Raw genomic sequence first — 18,357 nt, forward strand, 5'->3', positions numbered from 1 at the left:
TCTCTCTCTCTCTCTCTCTCTCTCTCTCTCTCTCTCTCTCTCTCTCTCTCTCTTTCTCTCTCTCTCTCTTCTCACTCTGTCTCACACACATACACACAGAATCTTATGCATATGAAATGCTTGTGAGTTTGTGTGTGTGTTGTTTTTTGTTGTTGGGTTTTGTTTTCATGTGTGTGTGTGTGTGTGCACATGTGCATGCGTGCTAAAGGAACACACACATTTCCCCCTGAAGTTTTAACAGTATATGGAATTTAAGTGTCTGGAGTACTTTCTTTGTCCACTTTGTTCTTACTAAACATGTAGCCTACATTTTCTATGTATGAACTTGGTATGTGATTTTGAGTGTTTTAGTGCCCAGTCAGGTTGATGGTTGGAAAGATTAGCAGTTGAGTATATTTTTGGCATTTGGTTTGTAAAATGCCAGTACTAAAAATCTGTGGTGCAGAAGTTTCCACATTCCCTTCATAGATTTTTGTTTCTATTCAGCTTGTAATCACAGTTTCTAGGAACTCTATTATGAACATAAGGAAAAACTTCTAGCTAAAAATAAATATGTTTATTGAAAATTTTAAATTGTCAGTGATTCACCTATTATGTGTCAAGTCCTAGCGATGTGACAGTGATGTACTAGTTGAACTGTTTAAGTTAATCTTCCAGGGCTGAGTGTAGGAAATAATACAAGTATTGTAAGAGGACAGAGAGTAATTATATGTAAGTGGCTAGGGTTTTTTTTGGGGGGGGGTCCTCATTTTTTTATTAGTTCTTTGCGAACTTCATATAATGTGTTTTTATCATACTCAACCTACAACTCCTTGAAGTTCCTCTACCGCTTCCCTATTCACCCAAATTTATGTCCTTTTTCTTTTTCTCAGCAAGTCTACCTTGTGCTGCCCATATACTCTTGAGGTGTGTGGCTATCTGTTGGAGTTTGGCTGACCTACCAGGGACTGCACCCTTAAAGAAAACTGACTGTCCCTCTCCCAGCAGCTAGATCTCAGTTGTCGATAGCTCCTCAGCTAGAGTGGGACTTCTCTGTCCTGTGCAGGTGGCTGCTTTAGGAGGTTTCAGTGACACTGTGTCAGCTGCCCTGTCTCTTGCCTCTTCTGTCATTCTGTTGCTCAAAAGGAGCTACTGTTAAGCCTCCTTTCAGAGGCTTAACTTTTAAAACTTTAAATATTTACTAGAGCATAGACTATGATTTGTGTTTGACAATAATATGTTGTGGACATCATTTCATATCATAGTTGAGTTTCTCATTTTAATGTCCGTCTGGTGTTCCATTGTATGGCTGTCTATCATTATTATATTGTTGAATACCCAGAGTTGTTAATATTTGGTCTGCGAGTCCTTGGAATCTTTATCTAATCTCACTGTATCTTTATATAACTGTGGTTATAGTCACAGTATAAATTCCTAAGCACCACCAGTCACTTTTTTACCTAATGCTTAAGTTTGAACAAAATTCTGGAAATCAAATACTCCCATATTATAAGTCTTGATACCTCTCTTCCTTGATCCTCAGGCATTACACATTTTTATCCAACTTCACTTACAGGGTGTCGTATAGCTTAGGCTCCCTTGATGCCTCCTCTCAAGAGCTGAGATTAGAGGCAAATGAAACCATGCCCAGTTATTTATAACATGAATAGAGTGAAGACATTGACTAAAATCATATCCAGGGCATTTATTATCTATTTTCTTCCTAATATGATTTTGAAATCTCTCTTCTGATCTTCACATGACCAAAATTTTCAACCAGCCTGTGGACTCTGTAGTCAGACTTCCTACAGTGAAATTCTTTGTCCATTATTTATTAATCATGCAACCTTGAATGAAGAATGTTGACTTTTGCTTCAGTTTCACCTTAAATAAATTAGGGTAATAATAATCTATGTCATGATTTTAAGAAATGATTGACAGGCAAAACATTTAGCATCATTTCTGATCCATTGATGGTAAAAATTGATATTAGCTGGATTTTTGTTTGTTTTTTTTTTTGTTTGTTTGTTTGTTTTCGAGACAGGGTTTCTCTGTGGCTTTGGAGCCTGTCCTGGAACTAGCTCTGTAGACCAGGCTGGTCTCGAACTCACAGAGATCCGCCTGCCTCTGCTGGGATTAAAGGCTTGCGCCACCACCACCAGGCCATATTAGTTGTTTTAATTAATTGTTATCTTCTTCCTTCCATTCCTATAGCAAGATTTTTTTTAATATCATTGCATAATATGCATTTGGAAGGCCTGGTGGCTCGTGCCTGTAATCTAGCACTCAGAAAGCAGAGGCAGGAGGATCAGCACAAATTCAAGGCCTGTCTGATTTACAAAGCAAGCTAAGGGCACTTGGGCTACAGAATAAGACTCTGTTTCAAAAAACAAGCAAACAAGTCCATCAGACCTTGTATTTCATTACAGGCTGATTTCTCTGTTTACAGATTTTATCATCCTATCCATATACCCCTTAAAGTCAGAGAGAATTTGTATTTTCTGCCCCATTACCAGCACTACTTTGTGCCTTATTAATATCCATTGGCTCACTATACATAGTTTTAGAGGATCAATCATAAAACCAGTATTTCTAAGTACAAAGCTGGTTTTTAGCTGTATAGTTTTGTAATCTTGTCCTGGTTGAAAACAAACTGTAATAATTACATTTTCAGGAGATGACGCATTCATGGCCTCCCCCTTTAACGGCTATTCATACACCATGCAAAACAGAACCTTCCAAATTTCCTTTTCCAACTAAGGTAAGTAAATCTGTCTTTGATAATGTAAGAAAACTCAACTAAAATCACATAAATTCAGAATTGTTTCCTTAGTGGTAAACACAGTAAATAAATTTAAAAAATAATTTTAAGTACTGATGGTTTCTATGAAGAAATTTAAAAATAATAGAATTGAGAGCATCTTGCACTGAGAGGTACTTGAGAAAATTTGGAAGGTGAGAGCGAGAGAGTGAGAGAAGACTTTGATGTTTTTTGTAAATTCATGGTATTCTAGATGGAAGGTAGCTAGGGCTATTAAGGTTATTTTCTGAGGAGCCTCTCAGAACCTAGCCACAAACATACTTATATCCTATAAGAAAAGGCCCTTACACATCAGTTTTTAGCCTGTCTAAACTCTGCAGATTAATTTTTTAAACATGAATTTATACTCACACAAACAATCTGAAAATAGAAGGCTGGGTGTGGAGAGCTTATGCTTGTAATCCCCAGCACCGTGGAAGCACAGACAGGAAGATCAGGAGTTTAAGGCCAACCTGGCTACATTTTCAGAGTTCAAAAATTCTCGCCCTAATGATCAATCAAAAATACTTTCTCATGTGAAAGTTTGTTCAGGACATCTAATACCAGCCCTTCCCTGGTTCTTTTTCTTTAGCTCATCCAATTTCATGTGTCTTTGCAAACCTTTTCATAGCCTTGCATGCATGTGTACAAACTCATAAGTGTAGACTCATTCCCATATAAATATGCTATTTCTATTCAGATAAATTTTTTTGTATCATTAATCTGTCAGCTGTGGTTTTGAGTTGTTTCTATGTTGTTTACTTAGAGGTATTTAATGTCTTTTAAGTTTGTCTAAAGTATGAATTATCTGACTTAGCCAGATCTCTTTGATATTTAATTTACTATCAGTTTTAATTACTGCAAGCATTTTTTATTGTTTGTGTATGTGTATGCATGTGTGCTTGTGTATATGCTTGTGCTTTTATGTGTGTGTGTGCTGCAAACTCGTTTCTTCCTTCCACCGTGTCGATCCCAGGGATGGAGCTCAGGGTGTCAGGCTGGCAGTGAGCACCTTATTCACCCAGCCATCTCACCAGCCCTCATGTTTTTATTGTGTGTATGTGTTTTGAGCATGTAAATATGTTTGGGGAGGGGATGCTCATCCTGTGCACTTGGGTGTGGAAGCTGGGTTCTGCATCAATGTCTTCCTATATTGTTTCCCGCTTTATGTTTCTTACTTTTTGAGGCAGTGTTTCTTGTAGCCCAGACTGGCCCTGATCTCTGTGTAGCTTATAATGATCTTAAACTTCTTTTGTATATATGCTTGTATGTATACACATGTATGTACAGGTATGCATATGCATTCATATGTGTAGAGGCTTAGAGGGAGACAATTGATGTCCTCATCCTATATGGCTCTCTGCCTTACTCCTTGGACACAGGCTTTCTCTGAATCTAGAGGTGTTTTTCTGCTAGGCTAGTGGGCAGCAAGTCCCAGTTATCTTACTGTTGTTCCTGCCGCCATCCTCATTTGCTTTTGTGTCTGTTTGTGTGTGTGTGCACGCACGTGCCTGCATGCACATATGCACATGTGTGAGTGTGCTGGAGATAGAACCCAGCCTGTGAAAACAAGCCGTCTTCCCTGTTCTTGAATATATCAGTAGTTGTGTTTTTTTTCCTTCTTCTAGTAAGCTTTTAATGAAAAAAACAAAATTTCTTTATCTGTTCAGTTGTTAATGAATATAGAAGTTACTTTTAGGCTGTTAAAATATCTATAAACATTATTAAACATTATTGTATATATTGTAGACTTTGTCTTTCTTTCTTTCCTTTTTCTCTTCCTCCCCCCCCCCTTTTTTTTTTAAAGATTTTTTTTATTATGTATACAACATTCTGCCTCCATGTATGCCCACACGCCAGAGGAGGGTGCCAGATCTCATTACAGATGGCTGTGAGCCACCATGTGGTTGCTGGGAATTGAACTCAGGACCTCTGGAAGGGCAAGCAGCCAGTGCTTTTAACCTCTGAGCCATCTCTCCAGCCTCTCTTCCTCCCTTTCTTTATTTTTTCTTTTTCTTTTTCCTTTTTTTTTTTTTTTTTAATTTAAGACTGGGTTTCTTTGTCTTGGAACTCATTCTGTAGACCATGCTGGCCTCAAACTCACAGGGATCTGTCTGCCTCTGCTTGCTGAGTGCTGGGATTAAAGGTTTGCGCCACCATTGCCCAGCTATGTTTTCTTTTCCTATGGGCAAATACTAGGTTATATGGTGAAAAGAATTGCTGAGTCATGTAGTAAGTGTGTGTTGCATTTCTGAGACATTGACCACTGTTCTCTGTTGTAGTGTTCTCTGTAGTGACACTCCTGCTTTCCCCTCCCCCCATGCACTACTTGTTCTGTATGTGCTTCCAGCTTACTGTTGTTGGTCTATTTACATTTAGTCATTTTAGCGGGTGTGTTAGAGGTATGTCATTCTTAATTTATATTTCCTTAAAGACTGATGATGTTGAGTCATTTTTTTCTGTGTGTATATTGACTCTTCCTATATGGGATGAATAATTCCATATATTTGGAGTCAAAAGTGTTTCTAGTTTTAGTGTTTCAAGTTTTTTGAAATACTTCCATATAGGAAACGAGCACTGTGAACTGAAGTATGAACATAAAATTGATTTATGTTTTATATATACCTTATACACATAGCCTGAGAACAATTTTATATATCTTTATTTTGCTGGCATTTTTTTTTTTTTTTTTTTTTTTTATTTTGTTTTTCGAGACAGGGTTTCTATGTGGTTTTGGAGCCAGTTCTGGAACTAGCTCTTGTAGACCAGGCTGGCCTCGAACTCACAGAGATCCGCCTGCCTCTGCCTCCCAAGTGCTGGGATTAAAGGCATGAGCCACCACTGCCCGGCTTTTGCTGGCATTTTGACTATCCTTCATTATAAGGTTAGATATGTAAATTTTCCTAAAAGTTGCTTTGGTCAGGTATTTTTGTTACTGCAACAAGAAAAGACACTAATACATTTAACAAAAATGAGAAGATAAAACAAGGTGGCTCTTCTAGAGGTCCTGAAACTACATGGTGACTCATCCCCCAGCAACTATGTGGTGACTCACAACCGTCTATAATGAGATCCAGTGCTATCTTCTGGCCTCAGGCATACATACATATATACATAATAAACAAACAAACAAACAAATAAATAAATCTTTAAAAAAACAAAACAAAGCAAAACAAGGACTGGCTGGGGGTTGGTTGTGCTTGTCTTTGACCCCAACAGGCAGGGCAGGCATTTCTCTTTGAGTTTGAGGCCAGCCTTGTCTACAGAGTGAGTTTCAGGATGGCCATGGCTGCATAGAGATACCCTGTCTCGAAAAGATGAATAAATAATTAAATAAAACCAAGGACTGAGGCCAGCAAAATGGCTCAGTAGGTAAAGGTTCTTTCCCCAAGCCTGATAACCTGACTTGATCTCTGGGACCTGCATGATGGAAGAAGAGAACTGGCTCCCACAAACTGTCCTCTCCCCCACCCTTGACAGGGTTTCTCTGGTTGATTTTTTAAACTCATCTCTTTTTCCCTTAGTTTTTCTTTTTTAGTCATTTCTACCCTAATTTTTATGCTTTTTCTTCTACTTTCATTTACTATTCTTTTTAGTTTTTTTCTTGAAATTGAAAATAGTATCATTAAACCGTGATTTTTCTGTATTTATTTATATAAATAAATACATCACAAATTTTATTTTATTTATTTTTTTAAAATCTATTTATTTATTATGTATACAGTATTCTTGGTATCCTGCCTGCATGTATCCCTGCAGGCCAGAAGAAGGCACCAGATCTCATTACAGATGGTTGTGAGCCACCATGTGGTTGCTGGGAACAGAACTCAGGACCTTCAGAAGAGCAGGCAGTGTTCTTAACCACTGAGCCACCTTGCCAGCCCCATCACAAATTTTAATATTCTGTGTTTTAATAACTTTTTTATGGCTTATTTTCAAATTTTGGTTTATTTGTTTTTTGATTTTTCAAGACAGGGTTTCTCAGTATAGCCCTAGCTGTACTGAACTCACTCTGGATTCAAATTCAGAGATCCACCTGCCTCTGCCTCCCAAGTGCTGAGATTAAAGGAGTATTCATCACCACTGCCTGGTTGAAGTGTTTTTTTTTTAAAGAGTTAATATTTGGGAGATTTTCCACATATATTACTGATTTGTGGATTAATTCCTTTTGGGCCAGAAAGGATACTTCATATGATTTGAATCATTTTATATTTATTAAGATTTATTTAATGGCCCAGAATATTTCTCCTTTTTGTAACTATTTTCTGTACACTTGAAAAGAATATATGTTTTGCTATTCCCAAGTAGAGTATTCTGTGTGTGCCAAGTCAAATTGGTTTAGAGTGTTAGGCAAGTTTTCTGTGCTATTTTGTCAGCTGCAGTGGGGGCAGGAACTAGAAAAATAGCTCTGCTTCTCTCTTGTAGCAGCCTGAGGTTTTTTTTCTATGACCAGGAGAAGTCAAGATTTTTTTTGGCTTCAGAAAAGAATTTCCATATAAGTCAGAATGAAACAGAGCTGAACTGTATTAGGAATAAATTTGTAAGTAGATTTAAGTATACACATTAAGGAGAAAGAAATACAGTCAGGAAAAATAGGGAACATATTCAAGAGCAAGGTTATAGTCTTCTAAAGAGTATCCCAAAAGCTTACATTAGCTGTATATTGCATTTTGGTGGCTTCTAAAGTTATCCCAGCAGTTGCTAAGGAACCTAAGTGAGATCATAGAGCAGTTCTGGTGATGGATAGGATTTCAACTGGTAAGGTAAAAAAAAAAAATCCTAGGTCACAAAGATCATGTAGGAAATTAAGATGTTTTTATTATAAAGTTTACAAACTTGTTTGTATGATTTTTTGAAATTCAAGAAATTTTCAAGTTTATATCTGTGAAAGGAGTATACTCAAAAGTCATGTATGCTCAGTCTTTAAAAATGGTTCCCGGCTATTTTAACATTTTTATTTGAAATAGCTCTGTAAAGAAGGAATATTATCTCTTGATAAACAACCTTGCAGCAGATGTTAACGGTGTTGGAGTTATTGCTTCTGGTGAGCAATTCCAACCATTCTCTGAAACGGGGCTTCTTTTCCCATGTCCTCTTAATATTCTCTGTCTCTCTTTCCTCCCAACCCTACCCAACCTCTTATCTTCTTTTTCCCAGGCTGGCTTCAGACTCTACATAGCTAAGAATGTCCTTGAAAGTCTTGCTATTGTCTCCCAAGTATTGGGGTTGTGTGCCTTACCATTCCTGTCCTGTTATTCTGTAATCAGTATATAAAGAAGATAAACCACTTCCCATGCAACTAGCTTTTTTTTTTTTGTTTGTTTGTTTTTTGTTTTTTGTTTTTTTGAGACAAGGTTTCTCTGTGTAGCCCTAGCTGTCCTGGAACTCACAGAGATCCATCTGGCTCTGCCTCCCAGGTGCTGGGATTAAAGGTGTGTGCCACTGCCAACCAGCTTCTTAGGTAACATTTCTTTTGCTTGCCACTCCTTTCTGCTCATTGAGCTTTCTATCTGTCTTATTTATTGGTTCCTTCAGTGCTTTTTGCTGTGTACCTAAACCAAATCTACTGTGTGTAGGGGGAGATATTATCTTCCTTTGCTGTCCAGCCTGGCCCGGAAATCCTGGTCTCAAGTTATCTATCCCCTGCCTTATCCTCTCAAGATAGCTGGGACTACTGGCAAGTACCACAGTGCCTGCCTGTTTTGTGTGTTTAGATAGGGCCTTACTGTAGAACCCAGGCTGACCTGGACCTCAGCTTCCTCCTGTTTCTGCTACCTCTGGGATTATAGGTATTACTATGCTTGGCTTTTTTTTTTTTCTGCTTAAAGAATTCTAACTTGTAAATGTTTTGGATTGAACAGTCCATATGTATATGTTATTCTTGTGTTTGAAATTTGTTGAGCTTGAAATTTGTGACTTATAGTTTCTATCAAGCTAGATAAACCTTTGCAGTTATTTAGAGTACTCAGATTATTTTTTTATATTTATTTATTTGTTTGTTTATTTATTATGTATACAATATTCTGTCTGTGTGTATGCCTGAAGGCCAGAAGAGGGCACCAGACCCCATTACAGATGGTTGTGAGCCACCATGTGGTTGCTGGGAATTGAACTCAGGACCTTTGGAAGAGCAGGCAATGCTCTTAACCTCTGAGCCATCTCTCCAGCCCCCAGTACTCAGATTCTTTTGTGCTTCCTTCTTTCTCCCTGTTTCAAGGACTCCCATTACTTAATGCAGTTTTCTGTTTCGTTGTTCCATTTTATATTTCTCCTGCTGCAGTATTGTGATGTTCTGCTATTGATTTCAGTTTATGTATTGTGATCTCAGATAGGGTTTACATATCTGAATTTCTGTATTTACTTATTTAACATGTTAAATTCTATCCCAAGCATTGAATTTGACAGTCATTCTTGTTGACAACCTTTTTTAAAAACATTTTTTTGGTTCATTTGCTTTTTACATAGTGTCTTACTATGTAGAAATCCACCTGTCTCTGCTTTTCAAGTGCTAGGATTAAAGATATTTGACACCACACCCATCTACAAACATTTTTAATAGAAAGTTAGGAGAAAGTGATTGAAGCAAGCTACAAAGATACTGGACAATGGTGGATAGATAAAAAGAAGATTGACTTTTGAAACACATTCCTTTTTTTTTTTTGTTTTGTTTTGTTTTTTTGAGACAAAGGTTTCTCTGTGTAGCTCTGGAGCCTGTCTTGGCATTCACTCTGTAGACCAGGCTGGCCTCAAACTCACAGAGATCTGCCTGCCTCTGCCTCCTGAGTGCTGGGATTAAAGGCGTGTATAACCAAGCCTGACTTTTTGAAGCACATTTCTATAAATGGTAGCAGACAGATATACTAGAATCAGCATATTACGCTGAAGATGATTTTATAGGAATAGAATATTTTGTCATATTTATATGATGAGCATGATGATGATGTAGTGAAAAGTGGGAGTCAACTGATACATGGGAAAGAGATGGTAACCTTGGGAAATTTTAAAAGGCTTTGAGATTTGGTATGGAATTAGTAGCTTTTGAATTTGAATACAACTAGGTTATCCTTTGTCACAGGAAAGAGGCAGAGTACTTGGGTACAGTTGGAATAGCATGTTAGATTTTCCAGTTTTAATCTAGAGGCTATTAAAACTTGACTGTACTTTTTGCTATAAACAGTGGCCTCTGGATAGTTTTCTGGGTGTTGTAGGCAAACACTACACCATTCAGATACTATTTCTCTATAACTAAAAGAGATATTTAAATATCCCAGGGAATAGCAAGTCAGTACTCTTAACCAGAGAGTGGCTGACTCTGCTTAAGAGCACTGTCTTGCTATCCCAGATGACCAGGTAACAATCACCTAACTCCAGTTCCAGGGAATCCAACACTCTTTTCTGGCCATTTTGGCCCCCAGGTATGCAAACGGCACATAAACATACAAGGAGCCCAAACACCCATAAATATAAAACAAAAATATTTAGGGCTGGAGAGATGGCTCAGTAGTTAAGAGCACTGGCTGCTCTTCCAGAGGTCCTGAGTTCGATTCCCAGCAACCACATGGTGGCTGACAACTATCTGTAATGAGATCTGGCATCCTTCTCTGGCGTGCAGGCATATATGGAGGCAGAATGTTGTATACATAATAAATAAATAAATAAATAGATAAATAAATAAATATTTTAAAAAACCAAAAATATTTAAAACAAACAAACCAAAAGAGGAGGCTGGGCATGGTGGCCCATACCTTTATCCCTGCACCTGGGAGGCAGAGGCAGGTAGATCTTTGTAAATTCATGACCAGCCTAGTCTACATAATGAGCTTTCAGAGTAGACAGGGGTATAGTAAAGATTATAGAGGCCCTGTCTCAAAACAAAACAAATAAGGAAAAATAGTACATGATTATGTCTAGACTAGTGCCTGGCACATAATTGCTTTTCAACAATGTTCATTGAGTGAATTCAGGTATAGAGATACACATATCTATACATATTCAGGTAATGTGTAATATAGTTTAAAGCTTTTTGTGGAGCTCTGTTTGCTGCTTAGACTTTTGTGGATTAACTGTGAGCTCCAGTGACAGGAAAGAAGGAGAATGTTGTTAGACCTAGGGAATTAGGGGATAGCATCCTAGAAGAGATCAGGTAGAAATAGAAGAGTGCCAATAATGAGCACACCAAAATAGCTTTTACACTATTGATAATTTGGAAGTCATTTGTAGAAACAAGTGGCAGGGAGTTTCAAGTTTATGAACATCTTAGGGGTAATTTTAGTGTATTTTTATCTTGAGACAGACTGTAGACCTACTGTCCAGGAACTCACTATGTAGTCCAGGCTGACTTTGAACTCATAAGAATCCACTTGCCTCAGCCTTTTGAGTGACAGGTTTAAAGACAGGTTTAAGCCTCTCACCTCCATGCCCAGCATGTGGTGAAAAGTGGGAGTCAACTGATACATGGGAAAGAGATGGTAACCTTGGGAAATTTTAGAAGGCTTTGAGATTTGGTAGGGAATTAGGAGGCAGTAGCTTTTGAATTTGAAAAAAAAAATAATATAAAAAATTATTTTTATAATTTGCTTAAATGCCCTTGAATTTGTACTAGGCTGTTGAATCATGCCTGTAATCCCAGCACTTGGGATCTATAGGCAGGAGAATAAGGAGTTCAAGGTCATCCCTGGGTAAAGTTTGTCTGTTTGAGCTACCCAGGACCTGCCTTAAACAAAACAAAAACATAAACTAGCAAATACTCTACAACCAAAACAGTTATAGTCACCAACAGCCAGGTACAGCTCCTGCACCAGTGCTCCCAATGCCTAGAAAGGCCTAGGACTGACCCTTGCCTCCCACTTCTTTTCTCCTGAGCTTGAATTACAGGCTTGTCATTGTTGTGGATTTTATTATTTTTGTTTTGTTTTGTTTTGTTTTTGTTTTTCAAGACAGGGTTTCTCTTTGTAACAGCCCTGACTTGGAACTAGCTCTTGTAGACAAGACTGGGCTCAAACTCACAGAGATTTGCCTGTCTCTGCCTCCTGAGTGCTGGGATTAAAGGCGTGCGCCACCACCGTCCAACAGATTTTATTAATTTATTTAGACAGGGGGCTGGAGAGATGGCTCAGAGGTTAAGAGCACTGACTGCTCTTCCAGAGGTCCTGAGTTCAATTCCCAGCAACCACATACATAATGAATAAATAAATCTTTAAAAAAAATTTATTTAGACAGGGCCTCTTACTATATAGTCCTAGCAAGCCTAAAACTGTATAGACCAGGCTGTCTTGGAATTCACAGAGGTTCCCCCTATTTCTGCCTCTCAAGTGCTGGGATTAAAACTATGCATTGTGATGTCAAATCTTTAATTTTTTAAAATTACATTTATTTATTGTTAGAGAGCAACTACTCAGAGTTCTCTTCTTCCACCATATGGGTGCCAGGAATGGAACTCGGGGTGTCAGGCTTGGCAGCAAGCAGCCTTCATAGCCATCTTACTGACCCTCCAGTCTTGGGTTTTTTCTAACTTTGTTGGTGTTCAGTCTGCATATATGTCTGTGCATGTGTACCACACGTCTTTAATGCCCTCAGGGCATCAGATTCACTAGGACTGATGTTACTGACAGTTTGAACTGCCACATCAGTGCTGGAACTCAAACTGCTGAGCCATCTCTCATACACAACAGTAGTGTGCATGTATTAAATCCTGTGTTTGATACTTAGCATGTTTTTGTTCTGCATTTATTTTCATTAGTAGTTGAGTCATTGAAGATAGGGCCTTCATGGGGCTCATAATGTCTTCTCTCTTTTTGTTTGTTATTCTGGCTCACTAGTACCTAGATGTATGTGGTGCAATGCGATTCTAGCCCTCATTCGTGATTGAAGCAGTCAAGAAGTTCAAAGGTCATCCTGAACTACCTTGTCTCCAAAAGAAGGTTGAGGGTTATACCTAGGAAAAATAAAGAATGATGATACATTGAATGAAAAATGGGAAAACCATGATGACACATTAAGACTTGGGTTTGCAAAAAAACAAAATGGAAGCCATTGTTGAATGAAAAGGGAGGGCACTTTAATAAAGAAGATCCATTACATAGCCATCCTAGATGAAAAACAAGATAGCCTGAAGGAGATGAGTTAGTTGTGCATTTTGGTAGTGTTGTAGAGACAGAATGTAGAGATGTTTTATGACTAGCTGACAGCTGTCAAAGGTGAGAGAATAAATCAGTGATTACTTAGAGTTCTGGGCTTTTAATTTTTTTTTCTTTTTGGAGGCTGTCTTAGGGTTTCTGTGGCTGTGAAGAGACCCCATGACCACAGCAACTCTTACAATGGAAAACATTTAATTGAGGTGGCAGCTTACAATTCAGAGGCAGAAAGCATGGCAGCGTTTAGGCAAACATGGTGTGGAGAAGTACCTGAGAGTCCTACATCTTGCAGGCAACAGGTAGTTGACTGTGACACTGGGTAGTATCTTCAGCATAGGAAACTTCAAAATCTACCACCATAGTGACATACTTCCTCCAAAAGGTCATATCTATTCAAATAAGCCACACCTCCTAATAATGTCACTCCCTATGAATTTGTGGGGGCTGATTACATTCAGACTACCACAGACACTGATTTTTGTTGTTGTTTGGTTGTTTTTGTTTTGTTTTTATTTTTGTGAGACAGAGTTTCTCTGTGCAATTCCCTTTATTGTCCTGGAACTCATTCCATAGGCCAGGCTGGCTTCGAACTCACAGAGATTCACTGGGGAGACAGAGGCAGGCGGATCTCTGTGAGTTCAAGACCAGCCTGGTCTACAGAGCTAGTTCCAGGACAGGCTCCAGAGCCACAGAGAAACCCTGTCTCGAAAAACCAAAGGGAAAAAAAAAAAAGAATTCTCTGCTAAATGCAAAGTTATTAAGATTTGGCACTGTTTTTTTAGTCTTTACATTAATTTTATTCTTTTGGCTGTGGCTCTTTGGTTGCCCTAACACAATTGAGTGATCTTGACACCCTTTTTGAAAATTAGTTGACTTCTTTGTAACAGCAGATATATATTTTAGCTTTCTTATAATTTGGGTTGGTTTTTTCTAGAAAATCCTGCCATTAAAAGAAGATTATGCTTATTTTTAAGTAGACTTTATGTAGGTTTGTGCATAAATTTTGACATATCTTATAGCACAGATTTAACCTGGAAAAACACAATTTGCACATGAAGTTATTTAGAAAGCTTTTGTTTCTGTTTTGTTAAAGCTTCTCTAGTGTCAGGTAGGTTCTATACGATTATAGAGCTTTAAAACAAAATTCCCCGGGTGGTGGTGGCACACACCTTAAGTCACAGAACTCAGGAAGTAGAGGCTGATGGAGCAATGTGAGTTTGAGGTCAGCCTGGTTTACTTAGACAACAATGTGGACACTAAGAGAGACTACATAGATCTAATCTACATGGGAAGTAGAAAGTAGAAAAAGACAAGATCTCCTGAGTAAATTGGAAGCTTGGGGACCTTGGGGGAGGATTGAATGGAGGAGGGGAGAGACAGGGAAGGGAACAGAGAAAAATGTAGAACTCAATAAATATCAATAAAAAAAAAAAGAACAAAAGATACTAAGGACAGAGGGTGGGAAGGAAGAGTGACATGGAACACCCATGTGGACGCTTTATTTTTTTTTTAACAGAGAAATAGTATATTTTCAATGTATTATAGATTATACAGCTTTTTATTCTGGAACTCGCTTTGTAGACTAGCCTGGCCTCGAATTCACTAACATTTATTTTTATCTAGTATACTTTTTTTTTTTTTTTGATACAGGCTCTTATGTAGAACAGGCTGTCCTTGGACTCATTATGTAGTTGAAGATGCCCTTCAATTTCCAGTATTCTGGCTTCTACTTCCAAAGTACTGGCATTACAATTATGAACCAAAACACTTGGTTTATGGGGTTTGGTTGATTGAACCCATGTTTCATGTATGCTAGACAAGTACTCTATCAACTAAACTAAATCCCTAGCTCTTTCCTCTTTTGGGTACTGGGAATTGATGCCAGGACCTTGAATATGGTGAACAAGTGCTATCTACTACTTATTTACACCTGTAGTCCAAACAGTTTTTCAAGACCAAGAATCAAAGATTTATTTTTACTTAAAAGTATGTGTAGTGGCACATGCTTTTAATCCCAGCACTAGGGAAGCAGAGGCAGAGGTGGATCTCTGTGAGTTTGATGCCAGCCTGGTCTACAAGAGCTAGTTCCAGGACAGGCACCAAAGCTACTGGGAAACTCTGTTTCAAAAAACCAAACCAAACAAAAAGTATGTGTGTGTGGTATATGCAAATGGCCTCAGGTGCTCAATTAGACTATGAAAGGGTGCTGTATCCCTTAGAACTGAAGTTACAGAGGGTTGTGATCCACCCAACATAGATGGGTACCAAGAACTGAACTCAGATCCTCAGCATGAACTTGCTCTTAACACTGGGACATTTTTCTAGCCCAAGACCAAAAATCTTGAAATTACTTGAACTCTATAGGTCTCTGAATTAGATTATGAATATCTTGGGTGATGCTGAAAAGAAACAGACTCTTGGTGGCTTTGTGCTATTTCTGTAAGGTCTGGTAGAGTCTATTGTTTAGAGCCATTACATTCTTTCAGTATTTTCTCTTTCATACATGTTGAAGTATTTTTATCACTTGAAGCTTTTCCCAACTAATGGATCTTTCTTTGATGCCATCATTTTGTGTAACTTTATGTTCTTTTCTCTTAGGAGTCTCAGCAGTCTAACTTTGGCTCTGGAGAACAAAGTAAGTATTTCTTTCTTGCTGGTTTTCAAGTTAGCCTATTTATTGGACCTTTTCTCATATAGCCATGTCTTATAATACTTTTACATTTTTTACATGTCTTACTCTGATTTTTGTGATCTGATTTAAAAAAAAAAATAGAAAGCTATACTAGGTGTTGGTGGCATACACCTTCAATCTTCGCACTTGTGGGTAGAGGCAGGTGAATCTCTGTGAGTTTGAGGCCAGTCTGGTCTACAGAGCTAGTTCCAGGACAGGCTCCAGAGCTACAGAGAAACCCTGTCTCGAAAAAAAAAAAAAAAAAAAAAAAAAAAGAGAGAGAGAGAGAGAGAGAGAGAAAGAAAGCTGAACTGAGTCTTAAGAAAACTCAAGAACTATATAGGTCATTTAAAAATCAAAATAAGCTGAACATGGTGTTGCAAACCTTTAGTCCCTACCTGTACTTAGGAGGCAGAGGCAGGTGAATCTCTGTGAATTTAAGGCCAGCCTGGTCTACATAATGAATTCCAGGCTAGCCAGGCCTATGTAGAGAGTGACCCTGTCTTAAAATAAAATAAAATAAATAAACTTATTTAAACTAATAGTTGAAATTTCATAAAATCAGTTTGCTGGTCACCTCACAATTTCAAGGGCCATTCTTTCCACTTCCTTCATGGTGCTGGTTTTGTGGTGATAAAACTGTAGGTAGGTATGATCATGTTAGTAATACTGCAGGCTCCTTATGCATTTCCTATTCATTCTTCCTGAGTCTTCTGATCTGGACAGAAAGCCTGGTATCCTCTGCAGCCTCACACTCACCTTCATTCTTCATTTCTCAGAGCTCTTGTGGAAGATGACTGCAGAGAATGTGCATAACCAAGAGATGTGCTCACTGATAGTGATGAGGTCAGGGCCACTGCAGGTGTTTGGGTGTTGTTGTACTCTGAACAACAGTTTATTAGATAGATTTATGCTGGTGTAAGAGTATTCTGAAAAATAAAAATAAGATTTTTTACCTTTACTAGTTGGTTGTGTGTGTGTTTGTTGTGTGTGTGTGTGTGTGTGTGTGTGTGTGTGTGAGAGAGAGAGAGAGAGAGAGAGAGAGAGAGAGAGAGGGAGATGTTTAAATGCAAGGATAAGACAAGAATTTATCTCTTTGTCTATAGAGCAAGTTCCAAGACAACCAGAGCTGTTTCACAGAGAAACCTTGTCTTGGAAAAAAATCTTCTATGTTTACATATTTATCATATGTGTAAGAGGTATGGGAATGCCACAGTAGACATGCAGAGATCATGAGACAACTTTTAGCAGCCCGACATAGCATCTGTATGTCTATTTAGTTCTACCTTACAACTATATCTATCTATTAATTTATTTTTTGGTTTTTTTTGGAGACAAGGTTTCTCTGTAGATTTGGTGCCTGTCCTGGAACTAGCTCTTGTAGACCAGTCTGGCCTCGAACTCACAGATCCGCCTCCCGAGTGCAGGGATTAAAGGCGTAAAACCACCACTGCCTGGCCTTGACAGTGGTTTTTGAAGCAGGGTTTCACTGTGTAGCCCTGACTGTTCTCAGAGACCCTTCTGCCTCTGTCCCTGGAGTGCTAGGATTAAAGGCATTCATTACTGCACCCCACTTTGACATGATATGCTCAAAATAGCTAGCTATAAACCAAAACTTTTTAGTTTTCTCTTAAGAATATTGTTTCATTATTTTTGCTTTACCTTCATTTACTTCTCCAGTGTTTAATTATGGCAGATAGGATCATAAACTTCATCTGTTTTTTTTTTTATTACTTTATATTTTTCACTGGATTTATTTATTCTTATTTTTGGAGGGGGGTGGTCCTGGCCCTCAGGCCTATGAGCTACCTCCCAGGGTATAACAGCTGTGCCAGTCATTAGTTGGCCATTCCCACAATTTTTTTTTTTTCTTTTTTGGATTTTCGAGACAGGGTTTCTCTGTAGCTTTTGGTTCCTGTCCTGGAACTAGCTCTTGTAGACCAGGCTGGCCTCGAACTCACAGAGATCCGCCTACCTCTGCCTCCCGAGTGCTGGGATTAAAGGCATGCGCCACCACTGCCTGGCTCCCACAATTTTTTTTTACCATCTTTCCCCAATACCTGATTTATTTTCAATTTTTTCAGTATGTATTCTAGTTTATTCTTTTACAATATTAAAACCATGTTACATGAAATAATTAAAGTTATTTAATTAGCCTTCTGCTGATGGGCATGTGTTTTGTTTCCCAGCTTTTATTGTTAAAGCTGTGCTTTTATAATACTGGATGTGGTGATACTCACTTATAATTCTGACTTTGGGACAGCTGAGACAGAGAGATTGCAAGTTCAAGGCCAGTGCAGGCTCTGCATTGTGAATTTGGGCCAACCTGGGCTGTGTAGTGAGATCCTATCTCCAGAAAATATAAATAAAGCCATATTATTATTAATATCATGTCTGTATGTGTCTGTGAGCATTCCTCCAGATACTGGGTAGATTCCTTTCTTTGAATAGATCAGTAGCAGGATAGTTACGGTATTGATAAGGTAATGTGAATGCATTGCCTTCTAAAATGACTGTGCAAGATCATTGCTTATGAGAATGCCTGTGTCTTCTGACCACTGTGTGCAATGTATTTATTTTGATTTATATTTTTGAAAAATAGACATTTTATATAGACATTTTATAATCTAAATAACCAATTTCAATTGCTCACTTCTATATCTTTTTGTTTTAGAAAGATACAATGCTTCTGCTAAAACATCAAATGGGCACCAGTCAAAATCGTAAGTTTATTGCTTAATGAGTATCTTTTTTCCCTAGAAGTTATCTAAAAT

At 38.1% G+C, this 18,357-nt stretch overlaps 1 protein-coding gene across 4 annotated transcripts in view; it reads left to right on the forward strand.

Moving 5' to 3' along the window:
• The window catches only part of Aff4 (ALF transcription elongation factor 4), a 78,903-nt gene that overhangs the window by 29,182 nt on the left and 31,364 nt on the right, over nt 1-18,357 (forward strand). For 3 of the 4 annotated variants that reach the window (XM_050157805.1, XM_050157806.1, XM_050157807.1), the window contains exons 5-7: nt 2,654-2,740; nt 15,511-15,547; nt 18,258-18,306. In XM_050157805.1, coding sequence (XP_050013762.1) covers nt 2,654-2,740; nt 15,511-15,547; nt 18,258-18,306 — 173 coding nt within the window. The remainder of the gene's footprint in view (nt 1-2,653; nt 2,741-15,510; nt 15,548-18,257; nt 18,307-18,357) is intronic. The other variant, XM_050157808.1, reaches the window with a different exon arrangement.

The sequence above is a fragment of the Alexandromys fortis genome, unplaced genomic scaffold, assembly GCF_014885135.2.
Source record: "Alexandromys fortis isolate MF-2015 unplaced genomic scaffold, M_Fortis_MF-2015_v1.1 scaffold_103, whole genome shotgun sequence".
Classification (NCBI taxonomy): domain Eukaryota; kingdom Metazoa; phylum Chordata; class Mammalia; order Rodentia; family Cricetidae; genus Alexandromys; species Alexandromys fortis.